The sequence below is a fragment of the Nannospalax galili genome, unplaced genomic scaffold (genome assembly GCF_000622305.1).
Source record: "Nannospalax galili isolate Female #2095 unplaced genomic scaffold, S.galili_v1.0 scaffold451, whole genome shotgun sequence".
NCBI lineage: Eukaryota > Metazoa > Chordata > Mammalia > Rodentia > Spalacidae > Nannospalax > Nannospalax galili.
In genome coordinates this window covers 3,455,819-3,475,420 of record NW_008331662.1, presented here as the reverse complement: position 1 = coordinate 3,475,420, position 19,602 = coordinate 3,455,819, and the positions used below count along the sequence as shown (strand labels likewise).

At 39.2% G+C, this 19,602-nt stretch overlaps 1 protein-coding gene across 1 annotated transcript in view; it reads right to left on the bottom strand.

Moving 5' to 3' along the window:
* Mtf2 (metal response element binding transcription factor 2) overlaps nt 1-19,602 on the bottom strand; it is a 54,163-nt gene that overhangs the window by 18,161 nt on the left and 16,400 nt on the right. The window contains exons 2-8 of the mRNA XM_008826849.3: nt 14,347-14,545; nt 14,149-14,230; nt 11,232-11,327; nt 10,899-10,999; nt 10,357-10,505; nt 7,205-7,300; nt 5,156-5,279 (exon numbers count right to left, since the gene is read on the bottom strand). Of these exons, the coding sequence (XP_008825071.2) occupies nt 5,156-5,279; nt 7,205-7,300; nt 10,357-10,505; nt 10,899-10,999; nt 11,232-11,327; nt 14,149-14,230; nt 14,347-14,545 (847 nt within the window). The remainder of the gene's footprint in view (nt 1-5,155; nt 5,280-7,204; nt 7,301-10,356; nt 10,506-10,898; nt 11,000-11,231; nt 11,328-14,148; nt 14,231-14,346; nt 14,546-19,602) is intronic.

The window sequence follows — 19,602 nt, the reverse complement described above, 5'->3', positions numbered from 1 at the left end:
TCACCATGTAGGCAAAAGTGGTCTTGAACTCCTGATCCTCCTGCCTGAACCTTCCAAGTACTTTAGTAACATTTATCAAACTTGTAAGTCACCAGCTTCCTGTCAACGTTCATTTTAAAAGTCATTTAGCAGAAAACAAGATTTTTTTCATTTTACTTGTTTTTAGTGTGTGTGAATGAAGGGGGACCTCATGTGCCAGAGCATGTGCACGTCAGAGAACAATTTCATGGAGTTCTAGCTTTCCACCTTCATGTGGGTTCTAGGGATTGAACTCAGGTTGCTACACTAGCAAGGCAAGTGCCTTTGCCTTCTGAGCCATCTCACCAGCCCAGAATTATTATTAAAGTTCAATGTCTAACTCTGAAAACATCTTATATCAATTGAATTTCAATAATATCCTAGATTTTAACTATTTATGATGAACAGATACTCATTTGATTTTATGCATCTGGTGTACCGACTATGTATGTGTGCATTATGCTATTCCTAATGCTCCATCTGTGATATCCTATTTAATATAAGCTTTATAAATCCAAGCCTAAAAACTACAAATGCAGAAATACTTCCTAAAATTTGAATCAGCACAATTTTACCTCAAAATTCTATGACTTAGCCAGGCACAATGGCGCACACCTTTAATTCCAGCACTTGGGAGGCAGAGGCGGGTGGATCTCTGTAAGACTGAGGCCAGCCTGGCCTCCATAGCAAGTTTCCAGACCAGCTGTGGCAACAGAGAGACCCTATCTCAGAAAGACCAAAAATAATAATAATAATAATAATAATAATAATAATAATAATTGGTGCCAGAGAGTGGGGCAATGCTGTGACAGACTGACCTTGGTGTTTTTTAGGAGGATTGGGGAAGCGTTTGGAACTTTGGGCTGTAAAAGCCATTGAGTGCTGTTGAGTTTGTTGCTGTGGAGTTTGGAACAGTTATACTGAAAAAGTTGTGAACAATGGAGGCCTGGCTTGTGAAGTTTCAAAGGGAAGCAGAGAATATCAGGGCTGTTTGCCTGATATTTTGAATTGGGAACCTGTGGGTTCTGGTCGGCTGAGGATGAAGAATCAGGTGTGATTAAGAAGTGACCAGAACCTGAAGTAAAACAGTTGCTTTATTGGGATGGATAGCTGGGGCTAAAAAATTAGCTGTAAGTAACAAATCACCATGGTGAAATCTTTTGGGAAGTAGTTCCTCAAGGTCCCCACCCAGAAGCTGTGGTCAGGAAGGGCCCTAAGCCTCCATCTCTAGCTGAAAGCAGGACTTGGAAATGTGTAAGAGTCTCCTGCATGGTTCTGGTGTTGACAGCATGAAAGGGTCACAGAGAGCAACTGAGTCTTGGCACTGTGAGAGGCCAGGAAAGGCCATAGGTAAAAGTACAGCTTCAGTTGCAGTGAAGATCCCAGGATTGAAGGGGTCATGGAGAGAATCTGAGGCTTTGCACCCCAAGAGGCAAGAAGAGGCCATGAAGGTGTAGCCTCAGTTTCAGTGGAGACCCCAGCTTTTTGGAGATGCCGGGACCATGGGACGACCACCAAGGGCACTGGCAGGTATGGAATGAAGCCGTCCTGGGTCTGTGAGACAAGCTTTGTGTGTGCTGTGGACAGCAGAATCAGAGGTGGAGCTGCCAAAACACTTTGGAGCCTAGAAGATTGTGAATGAATCCCAGAATGTCCAGCCTTGAGCTACTTTGCTGGACTTTGGTTTTGCTTAGGTGTGGCTGATTCTTCCCTTTGAAATAAGACAGTACTTGTTTTGGATTTTACAGGAATCCCCAGTTAAGAGAAGAGACTTTTAAAAGAGACTGTGGACTTTTAAGTGTTTGGATTTTTTAAGGACTGTGGGGCTTTTAAGGCTGTACTGTCTTATGTTGTGATATTAACATCATACCCTGGGGACAAGAATTGGAAAGGTTATGGTTTAATAGTGATGTTTGTGTGTCAAGTTGACAAGGGGTCAACTGTGCTGGATAGCTTTAATGTCAACTTGACACACCTGGGTTGAGGGTACTCAACCAGGGAATTGCCTCCATTGAACTGGCCTGTGGCCATGTCTGTGGGGCATCTTCTTGATTGCTGAGTGATGTGGGACCCACTGTGCGTGGTGCCACCCCCAGGCAGTTGGGCCTGTGTTGCATAAGAAAGCAGGTTGAGCAGGGGCCAAGGGAGCAAGCAAGTAAACAGCACTCCTCCATGGCCTGAGTTTCAGCTCCTGCCTCCAGGTTCCAGGCCTGAGTTCCTACCTTGGGCTCGCTGATGAACTGTGACTCAGGAGATGTAAGCCGAAAAAACCCTTTCCTCTCCAAGACTATTTTGTCACAGCAATGGAGAAACAAACTGGGAGAGAAATTGGTACCAAGAGTGGGGTGTTGACTCTGAAGAACCTGACCATGTGGGGTTTTGGAGGAATGTGGAAGACTTTGGAAGTTTAGACTAGAAAAGTAGTTGATTGCTGTAAGCAGAGCTTAATAGGCCATTCTAGTAGGTACCTGGAAGAAAGTAGTGCTGAGAACAATGTAGTTCCAGAGGAAAATAAGGACTTAAGCAGCACTTGGGATATTTTGGCAAAGAGTCTGGCTGGAGTCTGCTCTCAACCTAAAAACTTGCCTGGGGCTAAGTTGAAAAGCAATGGACTAATTTCTCTGGTGGAAGAAATTTCAAGACAGCCTAATGTAGAAATGGTAGTGTAGCTCTTAATGTGAATATTATTTAGATCTGCAGCAAAAAAAAAGAGCAAATGGGGCAGAAAGAAATACAGTTTGGACTGAAAAAGAGCATTAGGAAGATAAATGTTGGAGCCCTGGCATGTGCTGGAAAGGATCCCTTTGACAAGGAGATTAAAGTGATTAAGGAAGGGCCTAAAGATTCAAACTTAAACAATGGAGAGAGTGCCTCCAGGGCAAAACCACACCCAGTTCATCCTCCAATTTGTGAAAGCAAAATGCTGCAGGGGCCACTGAAAAGCTTCTAAAATGGATAAAGCACGCTGGAGTCCATCAAAAACTTGCAGTCAAATGTGGCAGTGTCATTCACATGGTGCTAGCTTTAGAGGTATGAAAGATTAAAGAGTGAAGGGGTCATCAATTCTTCCTCCACGGTTTCAGAGACCTGCCGAGGCCAGGCAGCATGCAGCAGGAATTCTCCTGCATAGAGAAGGCCCTAATAGGCTACTGCGTGAAGCTGTGAAAGTGAAGCCTGGCTGGCAATGGAGACCCCAAGAAGACGTCCGTGATGGCGGAGCTGTGAGGCATCTGCCAAGAAGGTCTGCACACAGGGAGTGGTATCAGCCCAAGAGAGAGATGTGTGTTGCAAGCAGCAAAGCTAGAGAGGCTGAGTCGTCTAAACCCTTTGGAAGTAAAGTCCCAGAAGTTGAACATGGAGCTACTGGATTTAGTGTTTGCCATGCTGGTTTTTTGTGTTGTTTTGGTCCAGTATTTCCTTACTATGCCTCCATTCCTCCCTTTAGGAATGGTCACATGTATTTAGTTCCACTCTATGTTGGGAGTATGTAATTTGCCTTTTGATTTTATAGAGGTTTACAGTTAAAGATATTTACCTGAGTCTCAGAAGAGACTTTGGACTGTGGGCTTTTGAATTGTGTTGAGACTGATAATGACTCATGAGCCTATGGGGGTCAGGGGTGGAATGTAGTGGTTTGGATGAAAATGTCCCCCATAGGCTCCAAGTATTTATCCCCAGATGATGGTTCTGTTTTGGGAGGTCTTAGAAGGTATGGCTATCCTGGAGGAAACACGTCACTGGGGGTGGGCTTAGAGAGTTCTCAAGCCTTGCCAGATCTCCAGTTGCTCTCTTGCTTCCTGTGCCTACTTGAAGATGTAGAGCCTAGCTTCTGCTTCTGCTCCAGCCACTGCCACGATGCCTCCCCACCATGATGGACTGTAATTCCCCTGGAACCATAAGCTCAAATAAACGCTTCCTTCTATAAGTTGCTTTGGTCAGTATTTCTATCACAGCAACAGAAACGTGACTAATACAGTAATTTAAAAAAAAATCTGTAACTTACAATTCTATTGTTGTTGTTGTTGTTGTTGTTATTATTATTATTATTATTATATTATTGATTTTCTGTAGCCCTGGCTGGCCTGGAACTATGTAAACCAACCTGACCTTGAACTCATAGAGATCCACTGTTTCTGCCTCCAGAGAACTGGGATCAAAGACGTGAGCTGCCATGCCCAGCCTTAATGCCACACACTATAGGGAAAAAAACTGGTTTTCACCTAAGCTACAAATCTGTATTTTTCAAATTTTTACTTATTATTATCCTGGAGTATGTGCATAATGTGCATGTAGCAGGCAGAGACAATTCTGTGGAGTTGGTTCTCTCCTTCCCTTTACATGGGTTCCAGGGACTGAACTCATTTTGTAAAGCTTTCATAGTAAGTGCCTTTACCCACTGAGCCATATCACTAGCCCAATAATCCACATTTTAATAATCCTAAATAAAGAGTAAAAATAAGGCAACCAGTAAACTCAATTTTCTGTGCTATTTAATAGTTTCAAAGTATGTCTCAATGAACATACACTGCTTATATCTTTTTTTTTTTTTTTCCTTTTTAAGATAGGGTCTCACTCTGAAGGCCAGACTGGCACTGAGCTTGTGGCAATCTTCCTGTCTCTGTCTCCCTCAGTTAGGAATACAGGCATATGTAACCACATCCAGCAAGGGAGGTCACAAATGAGACATTTAGAATGAGTCACTTCCTAATTCATTATTCAAACACAACTGGACCCCACCAGAACTACATACAAGTCAGAGATTCAAGAGAGAACACCAGTAAGAGAAGAGAATACTGGTCACATCTCAAAGTTTACAGACAATGTCGAAAAAAGGGAAGATAAATGTAAGATACCCAAAACAAAGAATTTTCCTCACCATTCTACCTTAAACTATGATGATTCTTAGTTCAGAATATTAGAAGAATTAAATAATTTACTTCCTCCACCTATAAATTTTCCTAGGCAAGGAGCCCAAGACAATAAGAGAACTAGTTCTGATACCTTTACCAAAATTCATTCTTGCCCAGAACTAAAAAGAAAAGCAAAGTTTAGCTGTCTGATTTATTATGTGTCTTGTTTGCTTTTCACAAAAAGAAAACAAAACAAAAAGACATCAAGCAGCTCTAAGACCACCTACCTCTCCAGGGTGCAATCTATCCCAGTTTTCATTAATGTATGTCATAAGCTCAAGTTCAGAATCAAAGTATTTCTTCTTGTGAATAACACTTAGGTTGTAAAGGCATAGGTGTGCTATATCTACCCTGGAATCCAAAAATAATCAAAATATACGAAAACAGTGTTTTTGATTATTGTTAAGAAATCAGTTTCTTTATAAAACCAGTATAATAAACCAAAGTAAAGTATTTAGCTGGATAGGAGATCAATAGCCTAAGTCATATTCACAATACAGTAAATCATTATATATGAAGAAACTGGAGAACATTAGCTTAACATTTACTTATCTGAAATAATTATATATACTAAAATGTATCCAAAATTATTTCCTAAATGCATTCAAAGGAGATGTAACTATAAGAGAAAATTACTTATAATTACAACTTCTATATTTTACTACAAGTAAGCTACAGAGCAGGCTATACTTTACAGGGCCCTATTTCATCTGATTGGTAAGTTAAAACTTCATCTGTTCCTAAAATATGCAAAACACAATAAAAATTTATAAATACTTAGTATAAGTATTAGATCGCTAAAATCCCTCACACTTCCCACAAATAATTACTACAATGAAGCAGAAACTGTCATATTTTTTTTTAATCTATGTCTCTTGTGTTACTCTGAAGGCAAAAAAAACCCTGAAAACAACAAATAAGAATTTAAAGTCTAAAAAATATTTGGAAGCTATGTGTATTATCATTCGATAATGAATGGCTTATTTAACAATTAAAACAGAGAATCCTTGGTAGATAGCATAGGCCTTGCATGTTACTAAAAGAAATAAAGTCAGGCAAAAAGAAGAACAAAGTGCTCCAGAGAGACCTTGTCTCAAAAATACCAAAAAAAAAAAGACAAAAATTAAAAAAAATAAAAATGACACATATGCCAGGTGTGGTAGGCCTTTAATCCCAACACTCGGGAGGCCAGCCTGGCCAGCTGGGACTACGGGGGGAGGATAAAACCTAAAAAAAAAAAAAAAAAAAAGGAAATGTTTTATAGTGAGTAATCAAGATATAAACTACATAACAATTATAACAAATAGACAGTAAATAAATGTTAGTTAATGTTAGAACTGATAAATCTATGTAATTTCAATTATGGCACCACGATTTCAGGAATTTATTTTCCAATAATAATTAATAATGGCACATAACTCCTATCTGGGGGATTAAGGACAATTTCTTTAACCATTAGAGAACTCTGAAGTTCAAACAGATTCATAAGTACCTACAATTTACTAATGGTTTATGTGAACCAAAATCTGTGGTGGCTACTTCTATAAGCATTGTTTCATTCAATGCTCAAAGTAACCTGCAAGATAAACTCAAAGGAGACCAAGGTCAAAAAGACAGCAATTCTTACAGAAACCAAGATTTAAGCCAAGGTATTTTCAATGCCAAATTTACTATTCTGTCTCCCAATTTTTCTTCCTAGTGCTCATTTTGCAATCCAAATAGTCTGTCACAGAAAGCACATTATGTCCAGCTTTTAGAAATTATTTAAACCTAAGATATAAATTGTTTATAATAAGGTCCTATAGCCTTTTCCAATTCTCTATCAGAGGATTCCTTCCACTGTTTTTCGTTTGTTTTGAGACAGGGTCTCACTATGTCAACTCAGCTGTCCTAGAGCTCCCTATTTAAACCAGGCTGGCCCCAAACTGACAGATTCACCTGCTTTTGCCTCCAGAGTGCTGGGAGGGGATTAAAGGTCTATGCCAACACACCCAGCTCCTTTGAGATTCTTGAAAGAAAGGTGCCACTGAAAATAGTTTTAGAGAACCCTGGAGTGACAGAAATAAATATAACACTGAGATAATACTTAAAAGCTTTCTAGAATAATATCTGAAAGTATAAAAATGATATGTAAACATGTTTATTATTCAATTATTTTCTGAGTTGATCTCTTTACACATCATTGTTAAATTTTTTGGAAATCTGAAACTGCCGAAGAACCACAATTATAAGGTCACAAAACCAAACGAATCAATAAGTGCAAGTGCCCCTCTTACCTATCTCCAAACAGCATTGGCTTTTGAAGGCATTGCACACAAGCCTCGTGAAACCACTGCTTACATTTGCAGCACTGCAGCATCTTTAAATACCAGCTGTAAGGAAAAAAAGAAAAAGACTAAAATCACTACTTTTCTAAACAGTAGCTCATGACTATGTAGCCCAAGACAGGCCTCCAACTCACAATCTTCCCCATACCATAGGAATCTCTGGTGCTGAGATTATAGGTGTGTGCCAACATACTATCAATGAGATAAAAGGTTCATTTTTCTAAAATAACATTATTCACAAAACACTTCTGATAAAAGCATTACATTTCTTATACGTAATTTTATATTTTTTCCCCATAAAGGTTTTTCATATCAACTATTTCATCCTTCCTCTTCTAGTATGGGCATTTATCTTTTCTCAAAAAGCCTAATTATTATTTTGAGTCAATAATGCCCAAGATCCCTCTCCATTCAAAAGCTTCAGGGGTTGTTTTTATGTTAAGACTGAACCCAGAGCTTTGTATATCCAAGCATACAGTCTACCAATGAACTGCACACCCAGGTGAGGGTGTGTTGTCTGTTTTGCCTACTGTTGTTTTTCTTTTTTGAGAGTCTCCAAATCCCAGGTTAGCTTCAAACTGATGATGACCTTGAACTTTGAAGATGACATTGACCTTAAGAGCTTGCTCCTCCCTCCCTAGCACTGGAATTACTATCCCACCCAGTTTACGAGGTACTAGAGATCAAACCCAGGGAGGGCTTCAACCTGCTAGGCATGCACTCTACTGAGCTACATTCTCAGTTCTCTTTGGGTTTTCTTAAGAGTGCCGTGCAGCTGCAGCTGGCCCTGAATTTCTGATCACAACCATGTCCAGCTCTCTAAATTTTAATTTTTTAATTTGGATTCTTACTGTGCTGCACAAGAGAGCCCCAAACTCCTGGGCTGAAGCAATCAACCTGCCTCAGCCTCCTGAGTAATGAGGACTGCAGGTATATGCCGCCAGACCTGGTTCCAAATCTGAGATTCCACCCTCCCCCCTACTCAATTCTTTATAGACTCAGAGGTACCAATGTGTAGGCCAAATACCAAATGGCCTTAGGGAGCTTTCTGATTATGAAAATTCTACTATATACATTTTCTCTTCTATTATTCTACTTACTATAATGAAAAAGAAGTGGTTTAATAAACTTGGTTAACATAATTAGAAATTTAATCAATGTCTCCATCAAGTATAAGAGCCTTGTGACAGGTTTAAATCTTCGCCAGTGATCATGTCTAAAGATGATTTAGATAGCTGAAAATGCAGAACTGCATCTTCACCTCAAGATACTCTTTCCTCACTAAATGGTTCTGTAACAATGATATCCTTACCTGAAAATAGTAAGACATTTCTAAGTAATGTCTTTTCATCTAACCAATGGGCCTCACTTTACTTATAAACTACACATGGGCAAAGACAAAAATGACTGCTATTGAATAGTGATTCATTTGTCCAATGACTGTGAATACTAACTACATTCAAGATATTCTATTCTGCTACCTGCAGATGCTAACGTAGTTGTAACAGCAGACAGAGCTCTCCTTATTACAATGCTCATCTTCTTCAAACACCAATGTCTATGAGATTATATATTGGCTAGTACTTTAAATAAAATGCTAGAATATGGAAAAAGATTGAGCTCTATGCATATTTACTGCATCTCTTATATGTAAGTTTTAATTTCATTTTCTTTTTTAAGACAAGGTCTAACTTTGTGTCCCTGATGACCCAGAATTTACTATGTAGACCAGGCTGGCATCGTGCCTCCAGAGTATGATGTTTAAAAAAAAAAGTTTATTACACTTATTTATGTGTCTCTGTCTGTGTGTATACATATATGCATGGAGAGTCAGGGACAAGCTGCAGGAATCAATTCTCTCTTCCACTATGTGAGTCCTGGGATTCAAACTCAGCTTATCATTGGCATAAGGCAAGTGCCATTACTTCATGAGCCATCTGGCCAGCCCTTATATGTGTTTTTTTTTTTAATATTTTATTTATTATTTTTAGTGTATGAGTGTATTGCATGCATGTAGGTAAGTGCACCCGTGTCATGCAATGCCTGCAGAGATCAGAAGAGGGTGTTGGGTCCTGTTGTTAGCAGCCATGTGAATGCTAGGATTCAAACCCAGGTCCTCTGGAAGAACAGCCAGTACTCTTAATCACTGAGTCATCTCTCCAGACCCATATTCCAATTTCTTTTTTTTTTTTTTTTTTTTTTTTTTTTGTCTTTTTGAGACAGGGTCTCCTTGTAGCCCCAACTGGCCTAGAAGTCACAAAGATTCACCTGCCTCTGCCTCCCTAGTGCTGGGATTAAAGGCCGTGCCTCACCACGCCTAGCCTACTGTATTCCAATTTCTAAATGGGCAATTATATTAAATATGACATCCAACAAAACTTGAGCCAACTTCAGACTTGACAAATGGACTTCTACATTACATATTTTCCCTTTATAGTTTAAAGGTATATGAATATTGACAATTTATTCAAATTTTTTCAGAATAGCCAGTCTTTTGCTAAGATTTTTTTAAAATATTTATTATTTTTATTTTATGTGTATGAATGTATTGCCTGCATGTATATGAGTGCACCTGTGTTGTGCAATGCTGCGGAGGTCAGAAGAGGGCTTCAGATTTCCCTGGAACTGGAGTGAAGGACAATTTATAGCCACCATGTGGGTGCGGGGAATCGAATCCGGGTCCTCAAGAGCAGTCAATGCTCTTAAGCGCTGAGCCATCTCTCCAGCGCCAGCTAAGATGTTTTTAAAATACATGGACATGAGCAAAAACAAGTTATAGGACGGGAAGAGGTAGGGAAGAGAGGGAAAATGGTATTTTCTCCCAGCAGTGTTTTTCTTTGAACAAATCATTTCATGCATATGCAATTCACTGTCATTCCTATACCACCATCCAAAACAATAAGACAAAACAAGCCTATGGTGAATACCTATAATCCCAGTACTCAGGAGTTTGAGGTCAGCCTAGTAGAATATATATAGTGAGAGCCTGTCTCAAACAACAATAAGAAAAAGAGGTCTTCAAAACAGAATGTTTAAAAAATAACATATTGTAAGTAAATAAAAATTAGTTAAAAGGGAATTAAATAACTGCATTTACTTACTCTCCAGGGCCTCCACAGTAGCAGTAACACTGCTGGACATTGGTTTTATGACCTGCATCCCATTCAAGGTCTGCCACACTATAGGGTAATGTCTGCTTCATGACTTGCAATGCTTTGGCATTTGGTCCTTTCTTAAGCGCACCACCCCTCTATATATTTGAGGGAAAACATTTGAAAGAGTGAAGGTCAAATTTTTTAAACAAAAATTTTCTAATTTATAATTCTCTAATTCAAAAACACTTCTGACACTTCTGAAATAATTTCCTTTCTAAATTTCTTCTTATCACGCTGCTTTGTCTGATTAATAATCTATTTATTCTGTTGTCTTTCAATATTACCCCAATTCCCACACCACTCTCACATAAAAAAATAACTGAAAGTCATTTAAGAATCATTAGTCAAACAATAAACAGTAATTCTTTCTAACCAGTATTAGCTGCTAATTTCATTCAAACAAACTTCTCAAGGTATACAATCATTACAATGATAGGGCCTTACAAATTCCATTTAGGGCTTTAGCCCAAAATACTTTTAAAAGATACCTTTGTTGTTGTTGCAAAAACACACTGTCGACAGAGCCATTTTTCATCTGAATCAATCACACTCGAATCAATATGAGGTGTATGACACAACTGATGATACCCTTAATATCAAAAAGAGCATAAAGCAAATTCTATTTTATTAATAAATACTACAGAACATAATTTCAAGAAGGCATTTAGTACTGTTTCCCACATTACAAGTGATGAATAAACTTATGCTAACAGTTTCAAATTAACAACGGAAGTATTTTCAGTCATTAATCTTCAACTGCCTAATTGAGTAGGTAACAAAAACTTTTCCCTAAGAATAATGAAAAATAAATCAGTATTTACCTTGACCACACTTATCACAAATGACCATTTCATTGGGAGCTTCTGAATACTCTTCTTGACATATTGTACAGACCATTTCCCCACTTCCACTGGCTCCTAAAATATTTAAAGCATACATTAAAAGGTCATGAAGAACATCACAAAATTTTGATGACTCAGTGGGTAGTCACATGGGCAGCATTTGTTAGCTAAATTATAATGTCCAACAAAGCAAGTAACTCTATACAAAACACTCTCTTCTTTGCGCCCTAGCTATGCTCTTTCCACCTCTAACTTAAGATGCCTGTCTACATATTTCAAACTGCTCTTGGGCAAGGGGCATAATTTCAATTGTCCTCAGGCAGCACTTCCTTACTAGTGATTTCAAATATCCCCACGGTAGGGATTAAGGATGGAGCTAGAGGTTGGGGGACATTTGTGAACACTAGAACAACTATGCAGAATACACATCTACTCAGGTACATGAGTTCACTCATTCTACATCATTAACATCATGAGACAATAGGGAAAAGGCAAGAAAGTTATGGAAACATTCCTTTCTTCCTGGACTCAAGAATAGTTCTTTGTATTCATTAATTATGAAAATTATTTCATCCCTGAAATCTGGAAATACAGTGTCTAACAATGTGCTCAAACAGAACTTTACTATAACAAAAGTTGGGGGTGCCAATTATTATATTTGTTATCTAAGTAAGAAATTACTTTTTCTTTAAACACTTTCATTCTTAAAAAAAACTCCAAAAAATTAGAATATGTTATCACCCCAACACAATTACCATTTCCAATATCCTCCTCTTGCCTATTTCAATATAGCCAAATATACATTTACACATAAACAATAAATACTATTTTATGTTATAAACAATGATTATGTTATGCCCTTGAACTATTTCGATTCTATAACTAACTTTGCTTTGTGGTTTTCTTGAAAGGAGGTCTCACTCTGGAGCCCAAGCTGGCCTTGGAACTCATGATGTAGGCCCAGGCTGGCCTTGGAACTCATGGCACTCTTCCTGACTAACCACCCAAGTGCTGGAATTAGAGGTGTAAGCCTCCACACCCAGCCTCTACAACTAACTTATCAAGTTAATATGCCAGTCATAGAGAAGAAGCAATATTTAAGCAGATAAAGGAACTGACCGAAGGACCCTCAGTAAAAAAGCATTAATGCTAGGATTCAAACCCAGATGTGCCAGAATCCATGTTCTCTCCACCATGCAATGCTTCCTCTCACCAATACAAGGTAATATTTCTTATACCAAAATCATTTTCACGCAGCCAGCTTTCAAAATTATAACTTCTAATAGCTGCATAATATTCCATCTAGTAGAAAACAAATTTACTTCATTACCTCTTTATTTGTAACACACAGGTAACATATAAGTTACCAATTATTGTTTTGCCTGCTTTTTGTATTTTTGCTTTTTTGCTTAAGGTCTTTTGACTCTTCAATTTTGTTTTCCTTCCTGGTACACTTGGTGGGACTTGCTCCATTGTTTCCTAGCTTATGGCTCCAGAGAGTAACCAGGCGGTCTAAAACTTGAGAACTCTCAAACTAAATGTGTGGTTCCCAAGAAAGGGGTCAAAAGCCCTGGCCAGAAGTAGGTGTCCAAAATGACTGCCACTATATCCATGTAAACTGATGAGGGGGAAGGCAATCCTTCAGAAAAAAGGGGGTGTTAATTTATTAAACAGTGTGTATTTACCTTAAGAAATAACCCTAAGAAACCTAGGAGTTAATTACTTCTACTTATGAAATCAAGTATATCTCTTTTATCATCAAGTTTAGAAGAACATTCCTATACTGTTTATGGTCTACTATGGTCATAAGACAAATTAAGCTGTTTATAAAGTCTTTTCATCTTAGAAATATCAAATGTTGGGCTGGAGAGATAGCATGGCAGTAAGAGCGTTTGCTCTACAATCTACAAGGACCAGAGTTAAGATCCCAGCACCCAAATAACAAGTGAGGCAGCCCTGCAAAAGCTGCATGGGGTCAGGATCACTGGGGCTGCTGGCATCTAGCCCAGGGAGAAACTAGCAAGAGACTGCCTCAAAGGATAGGCAGAAAGTCATAGAGGAAAACCAGTTATCTTCTTCTGGCCTCCACACATACACACACATGCACATACACTCACACAGGCACATACACACTCAGATAAATCTTCAAGAGAGAAAGAAAGAAATATCAAAAGTTTTATTAAAAAATAAAGCTATAATTAGGCTGGTTAAGTGGGGCTCAGTGTTAAGAGTGCATTCTATTCTTGCAGAGGACTTGTTTGGTTCCCAGCACCCACACTGGGTAGCTCACAACCATCTTTAACACTAGCTACAGGAGATCTGACACGTCTGGCCTCCAAGGGAACCACACAAGTACACAATTAAAAAACATAAAATAAATTTTTAAAAATTAAAAAATAAGGGCTGGCACACGCCTTTAATCCCAGCACTCAGGAGGCAGAGGCAGGTGCTCTCTGTGAGATGGAGGACCCAGGTTCAATTCCCAGCACCCACATGGCAGCTAACAACTGTCTATAACTCCAGTTCCAGGGGATCTTCTGACCTCCGTGGGCAATGCACGACATGGGTACATTTATATACGTGCAGGCAATACACTCATACACATAAAATAAAAATAAATAAAATATTTTTTAAAATATTGCCAAAATCTTCAGAAAACAGAAAAGCTAAAACAGATTCGGTGCACAGAAGAGAACAGGAAACATGTAAATGCTTTAGTGACATGGGAGACCTCTGTCTACAAAATAATGAGAGGGAATATGGGGTATTTTTTTAAACTCCTCTTTACATGTGATCCTGAGTTATAATACAGTGTATCATTTGCACCAGAAAGTGCTATGCTGAAGAAAATCAAACTTCAGTATAAATCACATTGAGAAGAAACAGTAGCACCTGCCTGTTTGGATGTCCTTCCAGAGAACCCAGGATTTAGAACTGTCTTCAAATATGATGAAGCAGCTCTGTTTCAATATGTTTATCTGTAATATAGAGGAATTTGGTGATCTCTTAAAATTATAAACATAAAAATAAAATTTAAATTATTAGAAAGTTTGTTGCAAATACAGCAGAGATATCATACATTAAGGTAACTTGCCTTTTTGATAGTTCCAAGATAAAACAAGCCATCTGACCATCTAGCTAGGACATCCTGACCCTCTTCAAATTTACATGCTGGCTTTTTGGCTTTATGTCCATCCTGTAAAGACAGCTTGGTCAAGGATGTTGGGGTCTTTTGGTTTCGACGTAAAGGAGACCGCTTGTGGACCAGTGAATTACCTGCTCCTGTAGAGTCTCTGTTCAGGGAATAAAAGAACAAAAATAAGACTTACAGAGCCCATTCCAATGATACATTTCATACATTAACCAAAATTTTTTATATAAAAACCTTAATTTGAATCGCTGGGCGTGGTGGCACACGCCTTCAATCCCAGCACTCGGGAGGCAGAGGCAGGCGGATCTCTGTGAGTTCAAGGCCAGCCTGGTCTACATAGTGAGTTCCAGGACAGCTGGGGCTACAGGGAGACCCTGTCTCAAAAAGACCGAAGGAAAAAAAAAAAAAAAAAAAAAAAAAAACTACCAAACAACCAAAAAAAAGCCTTAATTTGAGAAAAAAGTATTTTCAAACAGAATAAAAAATAATAGCAATTCATAACATTCATTCATTGCCTATCCTAAGTGAGGCCAGGATTTAGCAACCACTCTACCATAATGTATTTGAGTAGCTACCATAAAAACAACAGTGAAAACAACTGGACATGGCATGTGGGAGGCAGGGGCAGAACAAGTTCCAGGCCAGCATAGGTTACTTAGGGAGTTCTAGGCCAGTTTAGCTTCATAGTGGTACCAAAGATTTAAGTCTTAATCTTTTCATTAGGCCATATGTGATTAAGACACATTAACTCTGGAGTACATGGGTATATTCACACTCACAGGGTGGTGATGACTCTACAGAGTATCACTGGAATTTACTTATTTGGTGGGGAAGGGAAGAATACTTCACAATCCAAATATGCAGACTTGGAGTTTTTAAAAAATTGACAACTGGGTCAGTGAGAAGACTCAACAGGTAAAGGCACTTGTCACCAAGACTGATCAACTGAGTTTGATCCCTACAACCCAAAAGAAGAAAACAGACTCCTATAAGTTGTCCTTGGACTTCCACATACATGCACATACACACAAAAAATAAATGTAACTTGGGGGCTGGAGATGGCTCAGCAGTTAAAAGCACTGACTGCTCTTTCAGAGGACCTGGGTTCGATTCCCAGCACCAATATGGTAGTGGCTAACACCCGGCCAAAACTACAGTTCTAGAGAGTCCGACACCCTCTTCTGACCTCTGCAGGCTTTGCACTTACATACATGTAGGCAATACACTCATACAAAAAAATAAAATAAAATAAAAAATAAATGTAACTAAAATGAAAATTTCCGATTTCATAGAAAAAAGACATTCAAGCAAAAAGTGTAAGATATTTGTTTCTTTTTAGGCAAGGGTCTCAAAATGATATACTACAATTCAGTGAACAGTATAGCATGCCATCAATTTTCTTAAAAGAACAAACAAAGCAGTGTTTGGTTTCACTGTTCCAATTTAGTTGTTTCACTGGTTAAACATACAGTGACATATAAAACTACATAGACAATAATCCTAAAATAACATAAAAGTTTGTAAAATATAAAACAAGAGGATAAAGGGGAAAAGTCTTAATAATTAAGAATGAAGAACACCTGTTTTCAGTAACTACCAATTCACAAATCCTGGGAAATCTTGCCCATGTTGCAACATGAAACCTTAGACATTATGCTAAGTGAAAAAAATCCAAATAAAATAGGTTAACTATTGCTGAAGTCTGGTTACATGAAATAGATAAAGCAGTTGAATTTATAGTTAAGAAATAGAATGGTGGTAGCGATGGGGTTAGAAGGAAGGAGGAGTTATGTGTCTGGTGAGTACAGATTACTGGTATGAGAGAAATACATTTTAAAGTCAAAGAAATAACAACTGATACCTTCACTGTAAGTTGCAGAAAATGTTAATCTATATATACAAAAAGTCCCAAAGTCTATAGGCATAGTAAGTTGCAAGAGACTTACTAAAAGAAACAAGGATAATCTTCAAAGCAACAAAAGAGGGATAGGGATACAGTTCAGTAGGTCAAGTGCTTGCTTGCCTAGCAAGCACAAGGCCCCGGGTTCCATCTCAACACCACATACACACACAGGGACACACACACAGGGACACACACAGGAACACACACACACACACACAGGTGTCAGGTGCACACCTGGGAGGCACATGCTATTACTTGGGAGGTGGAAGATGGCTCAGGTTAAGAGCACTAGCTGCTCTTGCAGATGAGTAAGATTTAGTTCAATCACCCACTGCCAGGGATGATTGCCAGGGGATTAAATGCCCTCTTCTGGCCTCCTCAGGCATTACATGCATGTGGTACACTTAAATACACGTGATACACACATGCAAGGCAAACACTCATACACATAAAATTTGTACATACATACATATCCTACACAGCAAGTTTGAGACCAGCCTGGGATACATCAGATCAGACCCTGTCTGAATAAACAAACACTGTAAGACCAGTGATGACTTCACAGCTTTTGCATCTCTTATGCAACTAATTCAAACCTGAGCAACATAGTTCTGAGAAATAACTCAACAGAATGCCAGGGGGCTGTGCTAGACCTCAAATCTTTTAATTCTGGAATGGAAACTATACAAAACAACCAAAATTGCAAGCACTCCAGGACAGCTTCACATGCTCTGCTCTAATTTCAACATGTTCGTTCCCTTTCTCACCATGGCAAGGTCTATTTCTGTATTACTCTCCACTGCACTGTGTCTATTACAAAGCAAACATTCTTAGATCATTTAGACACCAACTTCGTAATTGTTCATTTCCTAGTTTTTCTGCCCTTCTGAAATTGCTGATGTGTTGTTTTAGAACGAGAACCCGGCCTAGTAATAGTCACCCTTAATCCCTTATACCTCTTCCTTTGACTTCCCTTTTCCCTGTTCAAAGCCAAACCTCTGGAAATGCTATTAAGATTACCGTGTTCCTAAACTTACATTATTTTGCATACTCATTTACAAATCATTCTTTTGGGGGGGGGGGCTTTTTGAGACAGGGTCTCCCTGTAGCTCCAGCTGACCTGGGACTCGCTATGTAGACCAGGCTGGCCTCAAACTCACAGAGATCTGCCTGCCTCTGCCTCCCAAGTGCTGGGATTAAAGGTGTGCGCCACCACGCCCGGCCTACAAATCATTCTTTACCCCTCTCTATGAACTGCTTATGCCAGGGGCTCCACATAGAGAAGTGATGTAATGCTTGCAGCAATGCTATAGAGACATTTTTGTAAATGAGGACTTTCATAGTTCTTTTTTCACACTAAGAAACTCCCAATGTAAGACAGATTACATAATGTGACAAAGTTTGTAGAATGACAAGTGCCATATTCAATAAATCTTTCTACTGACACTTTTAGCTATGCTTAAAATTTGAAAGGACTGGAGTAGAGAGAACACGGATTATCCAATTGTTTTTCTCATTCACAGCCAAATTTCTAAAGTTTTATACTGTCTCTGACCCTCTAGTCTTCCCCCATTTAGTCTACAGCCTACCCCACCCCTCAGTCTCCATCAAGAACAGGGAATGTCTGCCTTATTCTTATTTACTACCATCCTCAATGCCCCTCAGGCGGCACAGCACAAAAAGGGCACTTACACAGAATTTCAAAACATCAAGTCAAATAACAGTGACTTTAATACACTACTTTCAACAATAGATCATTCAGGTGAAATTTTCTGCATTAAATGTCTACAGAATAATATATCTAACATCTGTAGAATACACCATCATTACAGCCATGGAGCTTTCCTTGTAACTGATCACATTTCAGACCAAAAAGCAAGTCCTACCCCTACTTCCCATTGTTTTGAGATAAGGCCTTGCTATAAAGCTTTGGATGACCTGGTACTATAAAGTCTCAGAACCTGCAGCAATCCTCCAATACACCCTTCTAAGTGCTAATATTATAGGTATATACTACACCCAGCTAGAACCCGTTCAGCCTCCCTGCATCATAAAATCCCTGAACAAACTAAGAAGAAAAAGAACCTCAACATGATAACGGCTACATATTCAAGCCTATAGCCAACATTACACTAAATGGGGAGAAAACAAAATGCATTTCCTCCAAAATCAGGAAGAAACCAAGGTGTCTACTCTCTCTGCTTATTCAATACAGCACTTGAATTCTTGGACTAAGGTCAGAGGAAGAAATGAAAGGAGTGCCAGTGCATACCTACAATCCTAGCACTTGGGAGTCTGAGGCAAGAGGATAACCATGTGCTCCATGCCAGTGTGGGGCTCCTGTCTCACAGGGGAAAAAAGTGAGCAGGTAAGATGGCTCATCTGGGAAAAGCTCCCTGGCCTGAAAACCTGAATTCAATCTCCAGAATGCACATGGTGGGAGAACTGACTCCCACAAGTTGTCATCTGGCCTCCACATATGCTGTGACACTCTCATGTGGGAGGGGGGGAGAGTACACACTAAAGAATAAAAATCTGAGGCCAGAGCTGGGTGTGGTGACACACACCTTTAATTCCAGCAGAGAGGCAGAGGCAGGAGATCTACATAGTGAGTTTCAAGTCAGATGGAACAACAGGGAGACCCTGTCTCAAAAAAACAAAAAACAAAAACAAAAAAATGTGGGACCAGGAGGTAAAGGCTCCTGCCACCAAGGGAGTTAGGTTCAGGCCCCAGGAGCTACACGGTAGAAGCAAAGAACTAACTCTGACAAATTGTCCTCTGACTTGTATATGTATATCATGTTACACAAGTGTCCACACGCGCGCGCACACACACATACACACACACATTTGGGCACACAAAAATAAATCAGTTAAGTGTAAAAAAAGTTAATAGCATTACCAAAACATGCTTAATTATTAAATGTGATAAGAAATTTTTGTTTTTAAAAATATTTACTATATGCTGGGTGTGGTGGCGCACACCTTTGATCCCAGCACCCGGAAGGCAGAAGCAGGCAGAGCTCTGTGAGTTCAAAGCCAGCCTGGTCTACGAAGTGAGCTCCAGGACAGCTAGGACTACAGGGAGACCCTATCTCAAAAAAGACCAAAAAAAAATTTACTATATTTTTTAATTTGTGTATGTGTGCCCAGAAGTGCAGGTACTCTCGGAGGCCAGAGGCATGGGATTTCCCTGGAGATGAAGTTACAGGCAGTTCTGAGCTGCCCAACGTGGGTGTTAAGAACTAAACGGGTAGGGGGCTGGAGAGATGGCTCACCGGTTTAGAGCACTGACT